This window comes from Esox lucius, chromosome 2 (genome assembly GCF_011004845.1).
Source record: "Esox lucius isolate fEsoLuc1 chromosome 2, fEsoLuc1.pri, whole genome shotgun sequence".
NCBI lineage: Eukaryota > Metazoa > Chordata > Actinopteri > Esociformes > Esocidae > Esox > Esox lucius.
Window position 1 is genome coordinate 31,155,207 of NC_047570.1, and position 13,073 is coordinate 31,168,279.

Here is a 13,073-nt window from a genome sequence, read left to right on the forward strand (position 1 = left end):
GCCGATCCTGCTGTACATTAACTGACATTTGACTGTGGTAACAGCATAGAAACACACAATAGAGAATAAAAATACAACATAATTAGCTGATCAAGGCCATGCACGCCCCCCCCCCCCCCCCCCCATCCACTGCAGCCAGATAAGAATGCATCCATTGCTTTTGTTTATGTATCAGTCTCTAGCCAATCAGAGTATGAAGACTATGATTGCTTTTCCCTTTGGGACCAGAATGAGTGGGTATGATTGGCCTACAATGTAGTTTGGAAGATGCCCTCAGTGGGTACTGCTCATGATACAATGGCCTTATCACCGCTTTAGACCTCTATCTATCTCTGTGGGGACAGGTGGTTCCTGGCACAAACGTTTATTTAAAAAATAATAATAATTGGCAAAGTAGTAGTTATTTAGAATATGAATTAACAAGCCTTTATTAGCTTAGTAAAACTATTGTCCCAACACATCAGTTTGTTTTACTCAGACCTTCAGTCCTGCAGTCCTTGCATCCATAGCTATATGAATTTCAGAGTGGTTTCATTTCTCCGGCCCATCCCTCCGGGCAGGGAAAGGCATTGTAATTTATTTTCAAACTGCTGATTCCTACTAGATAATCTATTGAAGAGATCGCCTAACTGTAGAATGACTACGCAGAAGGCTGAAGGCTGCTGCATATTAGGCTGCATGTTAGTAGAACAACGTCCTATTTGGAGACTTATCTCATATTCAATGTAGTGGTGCCTGACGAATGTTGTGAATGGCAGTAGGCCTATAAAAATTGTCCACGTACAGACTAAAGACTACAATATCCATCCTACGAGAGAAGACACGGAAGGGCAGAGGGAAATAAAATAACTTTTTACGCGTAAATCATGGTACTGGGTGAATGAAACAGACCCCAGTGTGAGCGAAGGATTAGAACCGCGGTGTTGACGGGAGTGCGCGCGCGCGCCCTGTCTGTCTGTGCCCGTGCTCGAGGCCGCGCACGGGGCTGTGCTCTCTCTGCTCTCTGACCCCAGTGGCAGTCCCATCTCACTACACCGCGCACTCCGGCTCCCCCTCTGTCAGAGCGAGGCTGCTCTCTCTCCCTTCTCTCTCTTGCTCCCCTCTCTCCGGCTCTGTCTCGTTTCCACAAGAGCCAGCCGAGGTCCCCCAGGGTCGAAGGTTCTGCCCTGCCCGCCCAGACTGCAACCCCCGCCGGCCGCCAAAATCTGCATTCTCTCGCATGGATATGCGCCTTCTGACAGCGTAGAGGGCGACCCCGGGACACATATCGGCCAGAACGAAGGTAGCTATATTCACTCCTCGCTTTGAAAATCGCAGGCATGGAGAGAAAAAAACATGACACAAAGCCGTAGGTTAGAGGTGCCTTGTCATTTACGAGGGAGAGCAAGAGGTTATTGCAGAGGTTCGCTGACACTGACCTCCTTTGCTGCTTTATACGAGGTGCCAGAACGCACAGTTCAGATATTCATGATATACCCTTTTGTGCTTTATTGAAAACAGCAATGTTATGGCAATTGCGCGCTGATCTAGTAATGCGTGGTATTATAGGGTCAATTTGTTACATTCTCCCCTTTCCCCATCTCTGTGTGGTTGTTGCCACAATAGTGCATTTATTATTTGAATGGGCATTTATAAAGTTAGAAGCGTTTATGTTTTACATTGGAATATTAGATTGGTATATAGTGCGAAGGCATTATGCGAAACCAAAGCGTGCATTTAAAATGCATGGGCAGGTTTTAGCAAGCTAAGCTACTGTAGCAGCTAGTTGCAGCTAGCCATATACCCAAGGTAAGCCATTACAGGCTATTGCAGGATACACACGTCTGGAATATTTGGCTATCGTTCTCACTGTCTGCAGTTTCACCTTTAAGTGTTGCAATGAGCATTGGGCAAAGTTCACGATCGAGTGCGTGCCTGTTCACAGTAGGCCTAAGCTAGTGTGACCTATTGTGGACGGTAGCTTAATATTTTAAGTCCACAGAAAATGTTGCATATTATAATGCATATATAGTTATTTTTTTAGGCCCTAAGTGTGTTAAAGACAGAGGGAGTGATTCAAGAGAGAAGTTAGAGAGGATCACGAATGTCATTGGTAGATAGCCATCGTTACTACGTTTGCATTGGGAGTTGTTTGGAATGTAACATTTTATCAGCTGGGGTTGCTGACAATAAGGTGTATCCGTGTGAATTCTCCCCTGAACTACGCGACCGTTGTTACGATTTTTTCCTATGAATGATGGACTTGTAAATTGAGGGGCATTGTAGACTACTTGTCCTTGTAAAAGAGTGACAGTGCATGAGGTCTCGTATAAAACGCTTGCAGGTGCGATGTCAAGCCCACTGTGGCTACTGACTACAATCAATCAGGGATTGAGACAGGAGGGAGCGACACCGGGTCGAGGGAGGCACACTAGAACTGAAGTCCGGGTGAGCAAGCTTCAAAATCACACGAAACCCGTTACTTAGGCTTGTTCTCTTGGGTCAGTACCGTCGGTTTATTTATTTCCTTTGACACTTAGTTAACAAACACTTTTTCTACAGGCTGTTGTTATTTATTTAGGCTAGATAACTATTGATTCGCGAGTTTAATTATTTTTGCAAACCATCCCGAACGTTTCTATACATATTTCAATATCTTTAATATTTGTAAATATACATTTAAAATGTTTAAGTTAACGGACTTTTACCCATAATACTAGTTCGATTTTTATAAAAAAAAAAATAATAATAATTAGGCCATTATTGTGTTTATGGCATCAATATGCATCAAAGTATTTGATTGTAGTTGTCTACACATTTCATGTTTTGATGTATTTTTCTTTATTTTTAATAATTGTTTCCAGTTGCAAAAGACGTATCAATTTTAATCTATAAAAATGCAATTTTACCACATGTTTGAAAACCTGCAAAATGTTAATTAATGCCTCCATTTATTGATGCTTGGTTTGGTTGGTATCGTATTTTTATTTTTTTCATACATTTCGAGTTTGTGTTGCTCCTAAATTCTAATTTAATGTTCTGGTTTGTTGTTATTCATTTCTAATCTTTAGTTGACTTAATGGCCTGTGAAGACCTTTGACATTTTAGAAATATTTAAGCAATGATTATAAGAAGGGAATTACAGTATTTTGAGTAGCCATTTTGACAAAACAATACATGGAAATTAACTACAGAAATTGTATTTTATGTTGAACAACTCACATCCTCAATCAACATACGTAAGGTTGTTACTGACTTTTTAAAATGCTTTTATTTAGAAAATAATTACGTGTGTGGTATTTCCATGCACTGATTTTCTGGCAACTGCTGGTTGTGCTGCCTCCCACCTACACAGTTTCTTTAGTATTTCAAAGACTTAGCATTTGCAAGTTTTGCTGTCTGTGTCCATCATCACAGCAATTGCTGTTCAGGGAAATTATTGTTTCATATTTCTGATATTGGTGCTTGTGAAGCATGGTGTGTGCTCCTATTTAACATTGATGAATTCAGATCAATACTTTATTTTCCATTATTGCCTCGCTGTTTATAAAAGGGCATTTTTGTGATTTAACATGCTGGTTAAACCATGTTCTGTCCCTCCCGTCTTGTTTCGCTCCAGATTGCTGTGTGGTCGTGGTCCAGTGTGGCTGATCCAGGTTTGCGCACAAGGCGGTCCCAGTTCTGAGCGGCGGTTCTGAAGGATGAGCGCTGAACGGTTTGGTCTTGGATCCTGGTGAACGGTGTCTGATGTCCGAACGGTGGAAGCATGGCTCATGGAATGGCCTCTCAGGGCAAAGTGACCATCACAGTGGATGAATACAGCTCCAACCCCACACAGGCCTTCACCCACTACAACATCAACCAGAGCCGCTTTCAACCGCCACACGTCCACATGTGAGTGTACGCGCGCACGCACGCACACACACACACACACACACACACACAAACGCACATGATGTTTTCCTGTTACTGGTTTTCCTATTACTTGTTACCAAATGTTTACTGTACAATGTTCAGCCTGTGTTGTAGCCTATGACTAGGTAATAACAGGTATCTGAAGGACCACGCAATGGCTTCTATATGGAGTGTCCACTATCTCCACTGTGTCTCTCAGACTAGCCTCTTCATTTATTTATTGACCCTATGCTGACTATTACTCAGCTATTCATCAGCGGGCAAAAGTGCTCCGACCAGCAAACGTCGACCGCATGTGGTCAACAGAATGCCGACCGCTTTTACTGCGGACAGGAATGAACGGCCTTGTAGTAGTTATGATTTATAAAGATTCATGAAGGTTTGAAGTGGGTTCTTTTTCAGGCTGGTGCAAGACTCGGTTTACTCTCTCCTGTGGTTGTCTGAAGGCAGAGTCCATGTCTGCCCTCTGGGTCCCAGCCTATGGGCTGTGCAGTAGGGACGCGTTGCCTTGTTGAATGTAGGGTCTGTTATCCTGGGATTGTCCCGAGTCAGTGTGCCTGTAGGAGCACGTTAAAAGGCCTCTTTTATCATTGCTCATTAACCATCTAATACTACTGAACTTAACCTTTATGAACTTAACCCCTTATACCTAGATTTTTTTAAAGATTTTTTTTCCAGGCCTGTTTTATTGGTCAAGAAAGTGGGTTAAAAAGAAGAAGCAATTTTTTTTTACTGAAAGAACAATGGGTTGCCTCAGTGTTTTTTTATGACCCCTTGAAGCAAAATGATTTTTTGTTGTTGTTGTTGTTTGTGGCCATTGATAAATTTTCTTTAACTTTTTTTTTTTTTTACTTTGATACTGTAGTATCACATCTGGAGGGGTTGTCTGACACAGTAATCACATAGAAAAACATTTCAATGAACTAATTATTGGAAAAAATACATCAGCTGCCTTTTTTTGTTTGCTTGGGATTCAGTACGTGTAGCACCAGGACATCATACAGTTTCTCATTGTCTGTAATATAGCGACATAACCACTATAGTTAGATCATGCGAGGCAGCAGTTGGGGGTTCCGACAGAGTAGAGATGTTTGGATAAATACATTAATGTGTTTCCTGCACTCTACTTCAGAGCTGCCTGGGTCTCCGGCATTCATTCTTCAACTGTAGTCTATTAGACTGGGAAGCTGCACACACACACACACACACACACACACACACACACACAAACCTCTTCCCCACCATGTACGAGTGTGCATAGAATGCGTGCTCTGTTCTGGGAAAGTAAGGCTTGTTTAGATTGGGGAGATAATGATCCGATTGGCCCGGGGTTAGCCTATCCCCTCCACTTCATCCATCGACAGTATTTAGATATAAATAAAGTAGCCGCTGCTCCTCCTGAACCCAAAGAATTAAGAGGACGGGAGAGGTTGCCGCACGAAACGTAACACCGGCTAATGTTCACCGCCGTCGCGCCGGGCCGACGGTGCTTTTCGAATGTCTCTGACTCAGGGCACAGCCGTGTTTCGTGTGGTGTGGCGAGAACTGGAAGGTATCGCTGCTCTATGACTCACACAGGAAAAACACTCACTCCGGGTGTACGCACAAACACACACACACACACACACTCGCAGGGTCCAGTTTACAGACCCCATCAGCAGCAATTACTTGCTAATGCACGGTAACGTGACCCAGAAGTCAAAAGGAACATTCTTGGGCGCATGAGACCCCTGTTCCGGGGCAGACAAACACAGCCCAGCCTTATGTGTGTCTGGGTAGCTCTCCGATCCACGTTGCTCCTGCTGCCAAGTCTGATGCAGGGCGGCTTGGAGCATATGGCTTTTAGTAGGGCCGTCCAGAAAGCAGGGAGTTTCGACAGATACTGAGGGGAGTTTCGACTGATACAGAGGGGAGTTTCGACTGATACAGAGGGGACACTGAACTGTTTAGGGAGATGGGGTTGTAGGTGCTTAGGGCTTGGCATGAGGTCAGTGTAGCACTTTAACGCACAATAACATAGATGCAGACACATATACACACACACACACACACACATACAGTCTAAGCCTATCTTTGCCCATCATCCACTCCTCTTCAATATAAAAAAGTAAGTGTCATTTATCATGAGAGGAACCTGAATGTTCAGACTGAGCCAGCTCTAAACAGGAGCTTAACGCAGAATCAGGTGCATCAGGGTTTCCACCATCCAGGCCAAAGAAGACTGTGGATGGTTATACACTTTTTTAAATTTCTGTGTTATGGGCGGAATGTGGTGTTGGAATGTTCTGTTTTCAACGTTTGCTTGAAAGCTGCTTTTTATTCTGTAAAAAATACCCCAGCAATCCCCGTTCATGAAGCCGTCTTGGAAGCTCAAATAGGACTGATTGCACCATCCTTTCTCTCGTTCTTTCATTCCAGATTTGATTCCCTCGTTCTTCTCCAGATGCCTCGTTCATTATTCCCACTCTCTGAATAATTGAGAAGCTCATAAACGGGTGAATCATCAAAGAACATCAACCCAACGCTGTGTGTGTGTGTGTGTCTGTGAAATCTGTAAAAATGCACAAGAACATAATCAAAGGCAAACATACAGTTATGTTAAATAAAATTAACTCATCAGTTTCAGTTTGTTTTCTTCCAACAATCAGCCCAGTAGATTTGTTGTGTCGAGTTGGGTCTTTGACAGTGATAGGATTTGCTGTGATAGGGCCTTTGTGAACGAGGGGGAGGGGTGTTTCAGAGAGACAGGGCAACTGACTGGGTCCATGGGCTCACTACAAATCACCCTTTAATATTAGACGTTTGTCTAATTTTGAAGGTGATCTTGGTTGGAGCGCCGCTCCAGTCAAGTATGCGTGTGTCCAGTGTGTTCAATTCCAGGGCCAAACAAGTTAGAGGCTGCATACCAAAAAATTATGTTAACTTGTGTATATTGTATATATAGTATGCTAGTCTATCCTAGGCAATGAAGCCTTGTTTTTGATTGAGAGCATCAGAGTTTAGGTTGTTTAGGTTGTGGTTTAACAGTATTGAGATAACAAGAGCTCAAGTTATCTATGTTACCCAAGGACGTTTACATCATTGTGAAAATGCTGGATGCTGAAGTTAATTAAAACATTTGGAAGTTCATTTGTGATACCTTTGTGGTGTGTCACATGACAGAAATTCCTCACCAAGCTGGTAATTTTAGGACACTAGCATAATTGAGACAGAGCTTCCATCTTCCTTTTAATACACCCTATCTTATATTACTGCATGTTTCTTTCAATTGCTTTTTCGCTGACGAAAACCTCTGTTCTCATCAAAAACAAAATAAAGGATGTCCAGAATTAAATCAGTCGGTCCCAACATGTCGCTAACTCATTCCCCACAGCCCTTCACTACTCTTTCTTTTTTCCTCTCATCTGTTCCTCCACCCATACCTTCCCCTACTCTTCATCTCCTAGCATTACCCCCCCACACGGCTTCCTCCTTCCCTCTGCTCCTCCAGTCGCTCTCTCAGGCATCTTCAGGAGAAGCCATATTAAGTTTCCCCCCCCCTTATTGGAAACAAAGAGCCAGCCACATTTTGTGTCTCTTTGTTCCTGGGGCCCGCTACTTCTCCTGAACTGGAATGGAGTGCTTTTGAAACGGGAGAACCCTTGATTAAGTTCCTCTCCCACCCTTGGCCCTGGCGCTAAAGCGCGGGGTGGGTGAGGGTGGGGGTTAAGTGACAGTTGACATTCGGCAGGTCTGTTGTTTTGAGATGGAAGCCCTTTTTGATGTCCTTGAAATGCTGGCCTTCCCACCCCAGGACGTCGCGGCGGATGGGATGTCTCCATGATGTCACTTCCTCTGTCGTTAGGGATAGAAATCAACCACCTGGTGCTTTTCATGGAGCAACTTCTAAGCCCATACCTTGTGCCCTCGTTTTATTTGCCTTTCACTGTGCTTTTGTTGAAGCAGTTGTCGTTTGCAGTCGCAAATACCAACTGATGGCTTTTTTAGTGCGAGTCATCATAATAAATTGTGTTTGAGTAGAAATGAAAAAGGCCATGTAATGTCCCTTTTACAACTTGGTAAAAGCATATTCTGTACATTTGTATCTCTAGTGGGTGTTGGTCCTGGGTAGGAGGAGTTTCTTTGTTTTTTGTGTTTGTACTTTAAGAATTATGCGAGTTTAGAGATGTTTCAACCACATGCATCCTGTTTAATGTGGCTCTGCAGAGATACCAGTCCGACGATGTACGTAGATTCAGACCAAAAACATGACTGTCTCAGGGTGGGCATTAGGCACACGTCTGTGTGTGTATGTGGCTCCAGAAACACACAGACACACACCAATGGAAGTGGCCTGTGTCTCTGTGCCCATCAGCCTTATAGCCAGAAGCCTGTCAGCAACACAATTAAGGGCTGTGGCGTAATGAAAGGAGCATTAGCAGAAGCAATTTATTCCCCAATGAAGCGCCGGAAGGTTCCGCGCTGCTGATATTCAACACAGGCTTTGTGTGCCATAACTTTCCTATTATGGCAGGATGAACCAGGAGGAGCCAGCAGGGTGCTCTTCAGACAGATATAGAGGGGGGTTGGGGAGATTGAAGGAAAGAGCCATGTTTGTTTTCTGCTAATATATAGTCATATTTTACATTTGGAACATTCGGCTGTGTTTTTGATTTCCCTTTGTCCTCCTTCACTGTTTTCTTTATTCAGCCTCTGTGTCAATTCCTTTCTTCCGGCTCCTTCTCTTTCTTTTTCTCGACCCCTCTGTCTCTACCCTCTTCTCCCTTTCCCTCTTCTCTCTCTCTCCCTCTTCTCTCTCCGTCCTCTCTTCTCTGTTCATTTTGTTCCTCTGAAGTTTATTGAATTAGCACAGACAGCTGAAACGCAGAAGATAAGAGAAGCGCTCTGTGCTCTTCTCCGAGAAATGTTATTGCTCTGTGGATGGTGTGTGTGTTTGGGTGTGGGTGTGTGTGTGTGTTAGGGGTTAAAAGGGTGAACGTGGACCAATGTTTTTATGTTTCACCCGAATGAGCAATAAAGTAAGAACTGGAGAGAGGAAGCAACATAAAATATTTGCCAGTGATTACTATCTTTTTAGTTTTAATATCGATCACGATATGGTTAAAGAAGGCATGCACAAACACACACATATTAAGTCTGTTACAGACAAACAGAGACACATGCACACACACACACACACATACACACATGCACATACACAGATGCACACACAGACACACAGACAGGATTTTTTTCCCTTGATCTTGTTCTCCCACACAGACATACAGTAGTTCTGAGAGACGGCGATAAGCAGGAAAAGTCCATTTGTGGTGGTTGATCTGTGGTGATGCTATCCCCATCAAAGACACAGCTCTGGGGGGAGTCTTTCTCTCGCTTTCTCTCGCTCTTCTCCTTCTCGTCTCTCTCCTCTCTCTTGTATCTCCCTCTCTCTCTCACTGGACTGCGTGACTCTGCTTCTGAACACACACCCCTGACATGGACAGCTCCACAGATACTTCTCAGAGCAGCCAACGGTCTCCACTAATCTACGCTTTGCCGTACTGCTTTAGTACACAGAGCGTAAACTAATGGGATTTAAAAGGTCATGCACATAAAACCTCACTAACAGTATTTTCAAATCATTAGAAACTGTTTAGAAATTGGATTTTTTTAATATAATGCATTTTGGTATTCATTAGTAAATACATGTTTTATTTATAAATAATCAATTTGGATAAATGTACTAAATTCAGCAAATAACAATGGCACTTAATTGAATTGCTATGAAGCTAAATGTTCAAATCCTGACAGAGAGGAGCAGGAGGTAAACCTTTCGGCTTTAGTTACTAAATACAAAAGTTAAATACAAACATCAAGAAGCACCTGTTTTGTCACCCTTATTCCCATAGTCATTATTTTTAAATCAAGTAAATTATTTAAATTAATGTTCTGCCCCCTTGTAATTTTACTACAACAGACCAATGGATACAGGTAATTGCATATTTATTAACATTAAGATGGACAGGATCAAATCCAATTGATTAGTGATTTGACATTCGCCCTTTGACCCCACAGGCTGTTGGTTGAGGCCTAGCCAATAGAGGGTTATTGACTGATAGGTCATTTAGACATGACAACTGTGGTGGGTGTTGATTGGGAAAGAAAGTGGGAGGAGGGAGGGAGGGAGTGGTACAGAAAATATTATTTGTAACTCCGGTAGGCAGCAGGTGCCTTTTTTAAACAATGGAGGAAGACCTACCCCTAGGCGATGATTGACACCTCCTACTTGTGGGCCAGACAAGTGTTGACCCCAGGGGTCATGACCCTATTGACCCCAAATAGATGGGGGTGGGCTTGACCAAGAGTGTGCCGCTACACCCATCTGAAAAGCGCTATTCCATTTCTCTATCCTTCAATCTCTTTTTCCCTCTCTCATTCTCTCTTCCTGCTGCAGGGTAGACACTTCTAACGCCGACATACAAAGTATTCAGTTGACCAATCTGTGAATCAGTTTCTTTCTTTATACATCACCAATTCCTAGTAAGCTCTCTGGATGGGCTAAAGGAAAGATGAGTGGGAACAAGTTAAAAACCAAAGAAAACATGTTCTACATAATGCTATGTGAGTTTTTTATAAAGGTATTCTGGTAGTAAACGCATCTGACCATTCACAGAAAAGTAATTAAATCTTATCTCTGAACCAGCAAGGTGAAGAAAACCCCCCAGATATTGTTCTGTCCTTGAGCAAGACAGCTATTGCTGTTAATGAGAATGTGTTCGTAGTCAAATTGCTTGGGGAAATAAGGTTGAAAATAGATCTTAACTACTGTACATATATGCTACTGCCTACATGTGTGCTATATCACAAGAGATATCTTGCTGTGGAATACTGCTACACACAGCTGTAATCTAGATGTTGATTGGCGTGATCTCTAACAGCTGAAGTCGGTTCGTTGGCCAAAGGGTACCTGATTGGGATTTACACAAACTAGTGCTCAGAGCATTGGTTGTTGGATGACGATATTCAGTGTGTGAATAAAATAAGAAAAAGTGTGTGGAAACAAGTATAGACTGACAGTCGACAAGGAAAAAAAACACACTTCATATCCATGATTCATTACCTCTTGGAGAGTTTTAATGAACTGTGTGTTAAAATCAATCCAAATCACATGCTACATCTCCAAAAAGTTTGAATCAACCAGTGCCAGAATCCCCGGCCTTCTTATCTGCTCTAAGTTAAGTGCCACCTCCGGAAGAGTGAGTGAGCAGTGAACTTTGACCCAATTTACTTGTGTGTTTTTCCAAAAGGCCATCGAGCCAAGTGTGCTCTGTCAAATGTAATATTCTTCTACAAAAAGTCTGCTTTGTACTTCCTTTCTTTTCTCTCCCTCTCTGTCTCCGTGTCTCCCTCAGTTCCTCTATCTCTCTCTCTCTCAGTGAAGTATGACACATGCAAACAATAAGGGGTCTGCTTTTTTTCCGGGGCATTTTCAGTGTTTTTAGTAGCACTAGGGAGTTTCACTGTGTGCTTCAGCAGACCTATTGCAATATATTCTGATGTGTTATAGAAACCATTTGATATGTTTGTTTTGTGTGTGTGTGTGTGTATGTTAGATATATCTGGTTTCAGTTTTAGTGTTTCTATAATTTTTTGCCCTTGATTTTATTTTTGTATGTTCACACTTGCACACACACACACACACATACACTAGCACGTGCACAGGGTTGTTTTTGTGCATTCAGTCATTTGTACAGTATTGAGAAATACTGCTGGACTAAAGTGATAGTGGATGTCAGGCTGAGGTCTAGGATAACACTGTCTTCATGCTCGGCCTGTCTTTCTACATCCCGCCATCTCTGGGGTCTAGGATAACACTGTCTTCATGCTCGGCCTGTCTTTCTACATCCCGCCATCTCTGGGGCGCTTTCTCACTCTTTTTTTTTGGTTTTAGAGCAGGGCTACTTGAACTAGCTCCCCATACCTGTCTGGGTTAACATAATTCAGTAGGATACCGCTTCCCAGTCAATGGCATTATTTTAGTTCAATGGAAGAGAATCATCAGCTTATACGACCAACAATTTACAGAATTATTTTTGCTAATGGTTCTGCTCTTTTTTTCACCCTTTTGTGTAAATTATTGACATGTTGCATGCTAACTGGCTTTCCTGCGTGCATGTTCATAACCTCTCCCTTCGTCAACTAATCTAGTGTTATTTTGTTGGTTCAGAGGCTTGGTGTGGCCTGCTCAAATAGATAGGGGCTGCAGGTATTTGCTTTCATTCGTTGAGTGGATTAAATCTCAAAGAAGAGAGGGAGATCCCTTTTCAGTTCTTTATTTTGTTATGTGCTATTTAGCGTGTGTGTGTGTGTGTGTGTACCTGTCGTGGTGGGTGTGTGAACGTTTGTGTTAGCATATGCTGTTAATTGAATAGAATAGACCTTAAGTTTGCCAAAGCATAACATGTCATGGTTGTACTCATAGGGTCCTGTTATGTGTCTGTGTGTGTCTGCGTGTGTGTTTTTATGATTGTTTGTGTGTGTTGGCCACAGGGTTTTACACCCGTGCCTCTTCCATAACTAGAACTGTCGAATCCTCTAAACCTCCATGACGTCTCGGCCACAGTGGACCAAATCTAATCAGCTACCCTGCTGTGTGTGTGTGTGTGCTTGCTGTTTGTGTGTGTCCACGCTTTACACACTCACAGCAAACGGGGACGTATTAACTGCATCCCGGTCAATAGCAAATACCATTTTCTCCACTGCTACGTTTTCATTACATTTTCTTCCCTATCTGTATTTAGTGGGTTTTAGTTGCTCTTGCAGCTGGTCACAGAAGGATAGGTTCAGGCCTGCACAGTCACTCTCAACGCGTTCCATATGGCACAGCTTTATCACAGGCCACTTTAATAATCGCTAAGATACTTTCCTAGGTGGGGTTTAGAAGCTACTGTGTCAAGATTTTAGGCAAGCACCTGGTGTTTATGAGGCTAGATGAGGCAGAAGGCAACAACACTGCCCGGGAATGGTAGAGACAACGTTGCCTGCCTGGCCTCTCGTTCTATTTCATTTCAGCAAGCCATTACACCCAATATCGCAGACTGATCCTGAATTGCATCTGTAGTTGGATTATCTAAATACTAACTAAAATTCAGACCAAATTGTGTTTCTGGAATATGAATCTTACAGGGCCTTGTAATTAT

At 42.8% G+C, this 13,073-nt stretch overlaps 1 protein-coding gene across 4 annotated transcripts in view; it reads left to right on the top strand.

Annotated features, from left to right (window-relative positions):
- Positions 1 to 1,004: 1,004 nt before the first annotated feature.
- Positions 1,005 to 13,073, top strand: part of mpped2a (metallophosphoesterase domain containing 2a) — a 47,761-nt gene continuing 35,692 nt past the window's right edge. Inside the window, exons 1-3 of one of the 4 annotated variants that reach the window (XM_029125619.2) lie at positions 1,005 to 1,282; positions 2,324 to 2,427; positions 3,599 to 3,873. In XM_029125619.2, coding sequence (XP_028981452.1) covers positions 3,746 to 3,873 — 128 coding nt within the window. In that variant the 5' untranslated portion in view covers positions 1,005 to 1,282; positions 2,324 to 2,427; positions 3,599 to 3,745. The other 3 variants (XM_029125618.2, XM_029125624.2, XM_029125621.2) reach the window with 3 other exon arrangements.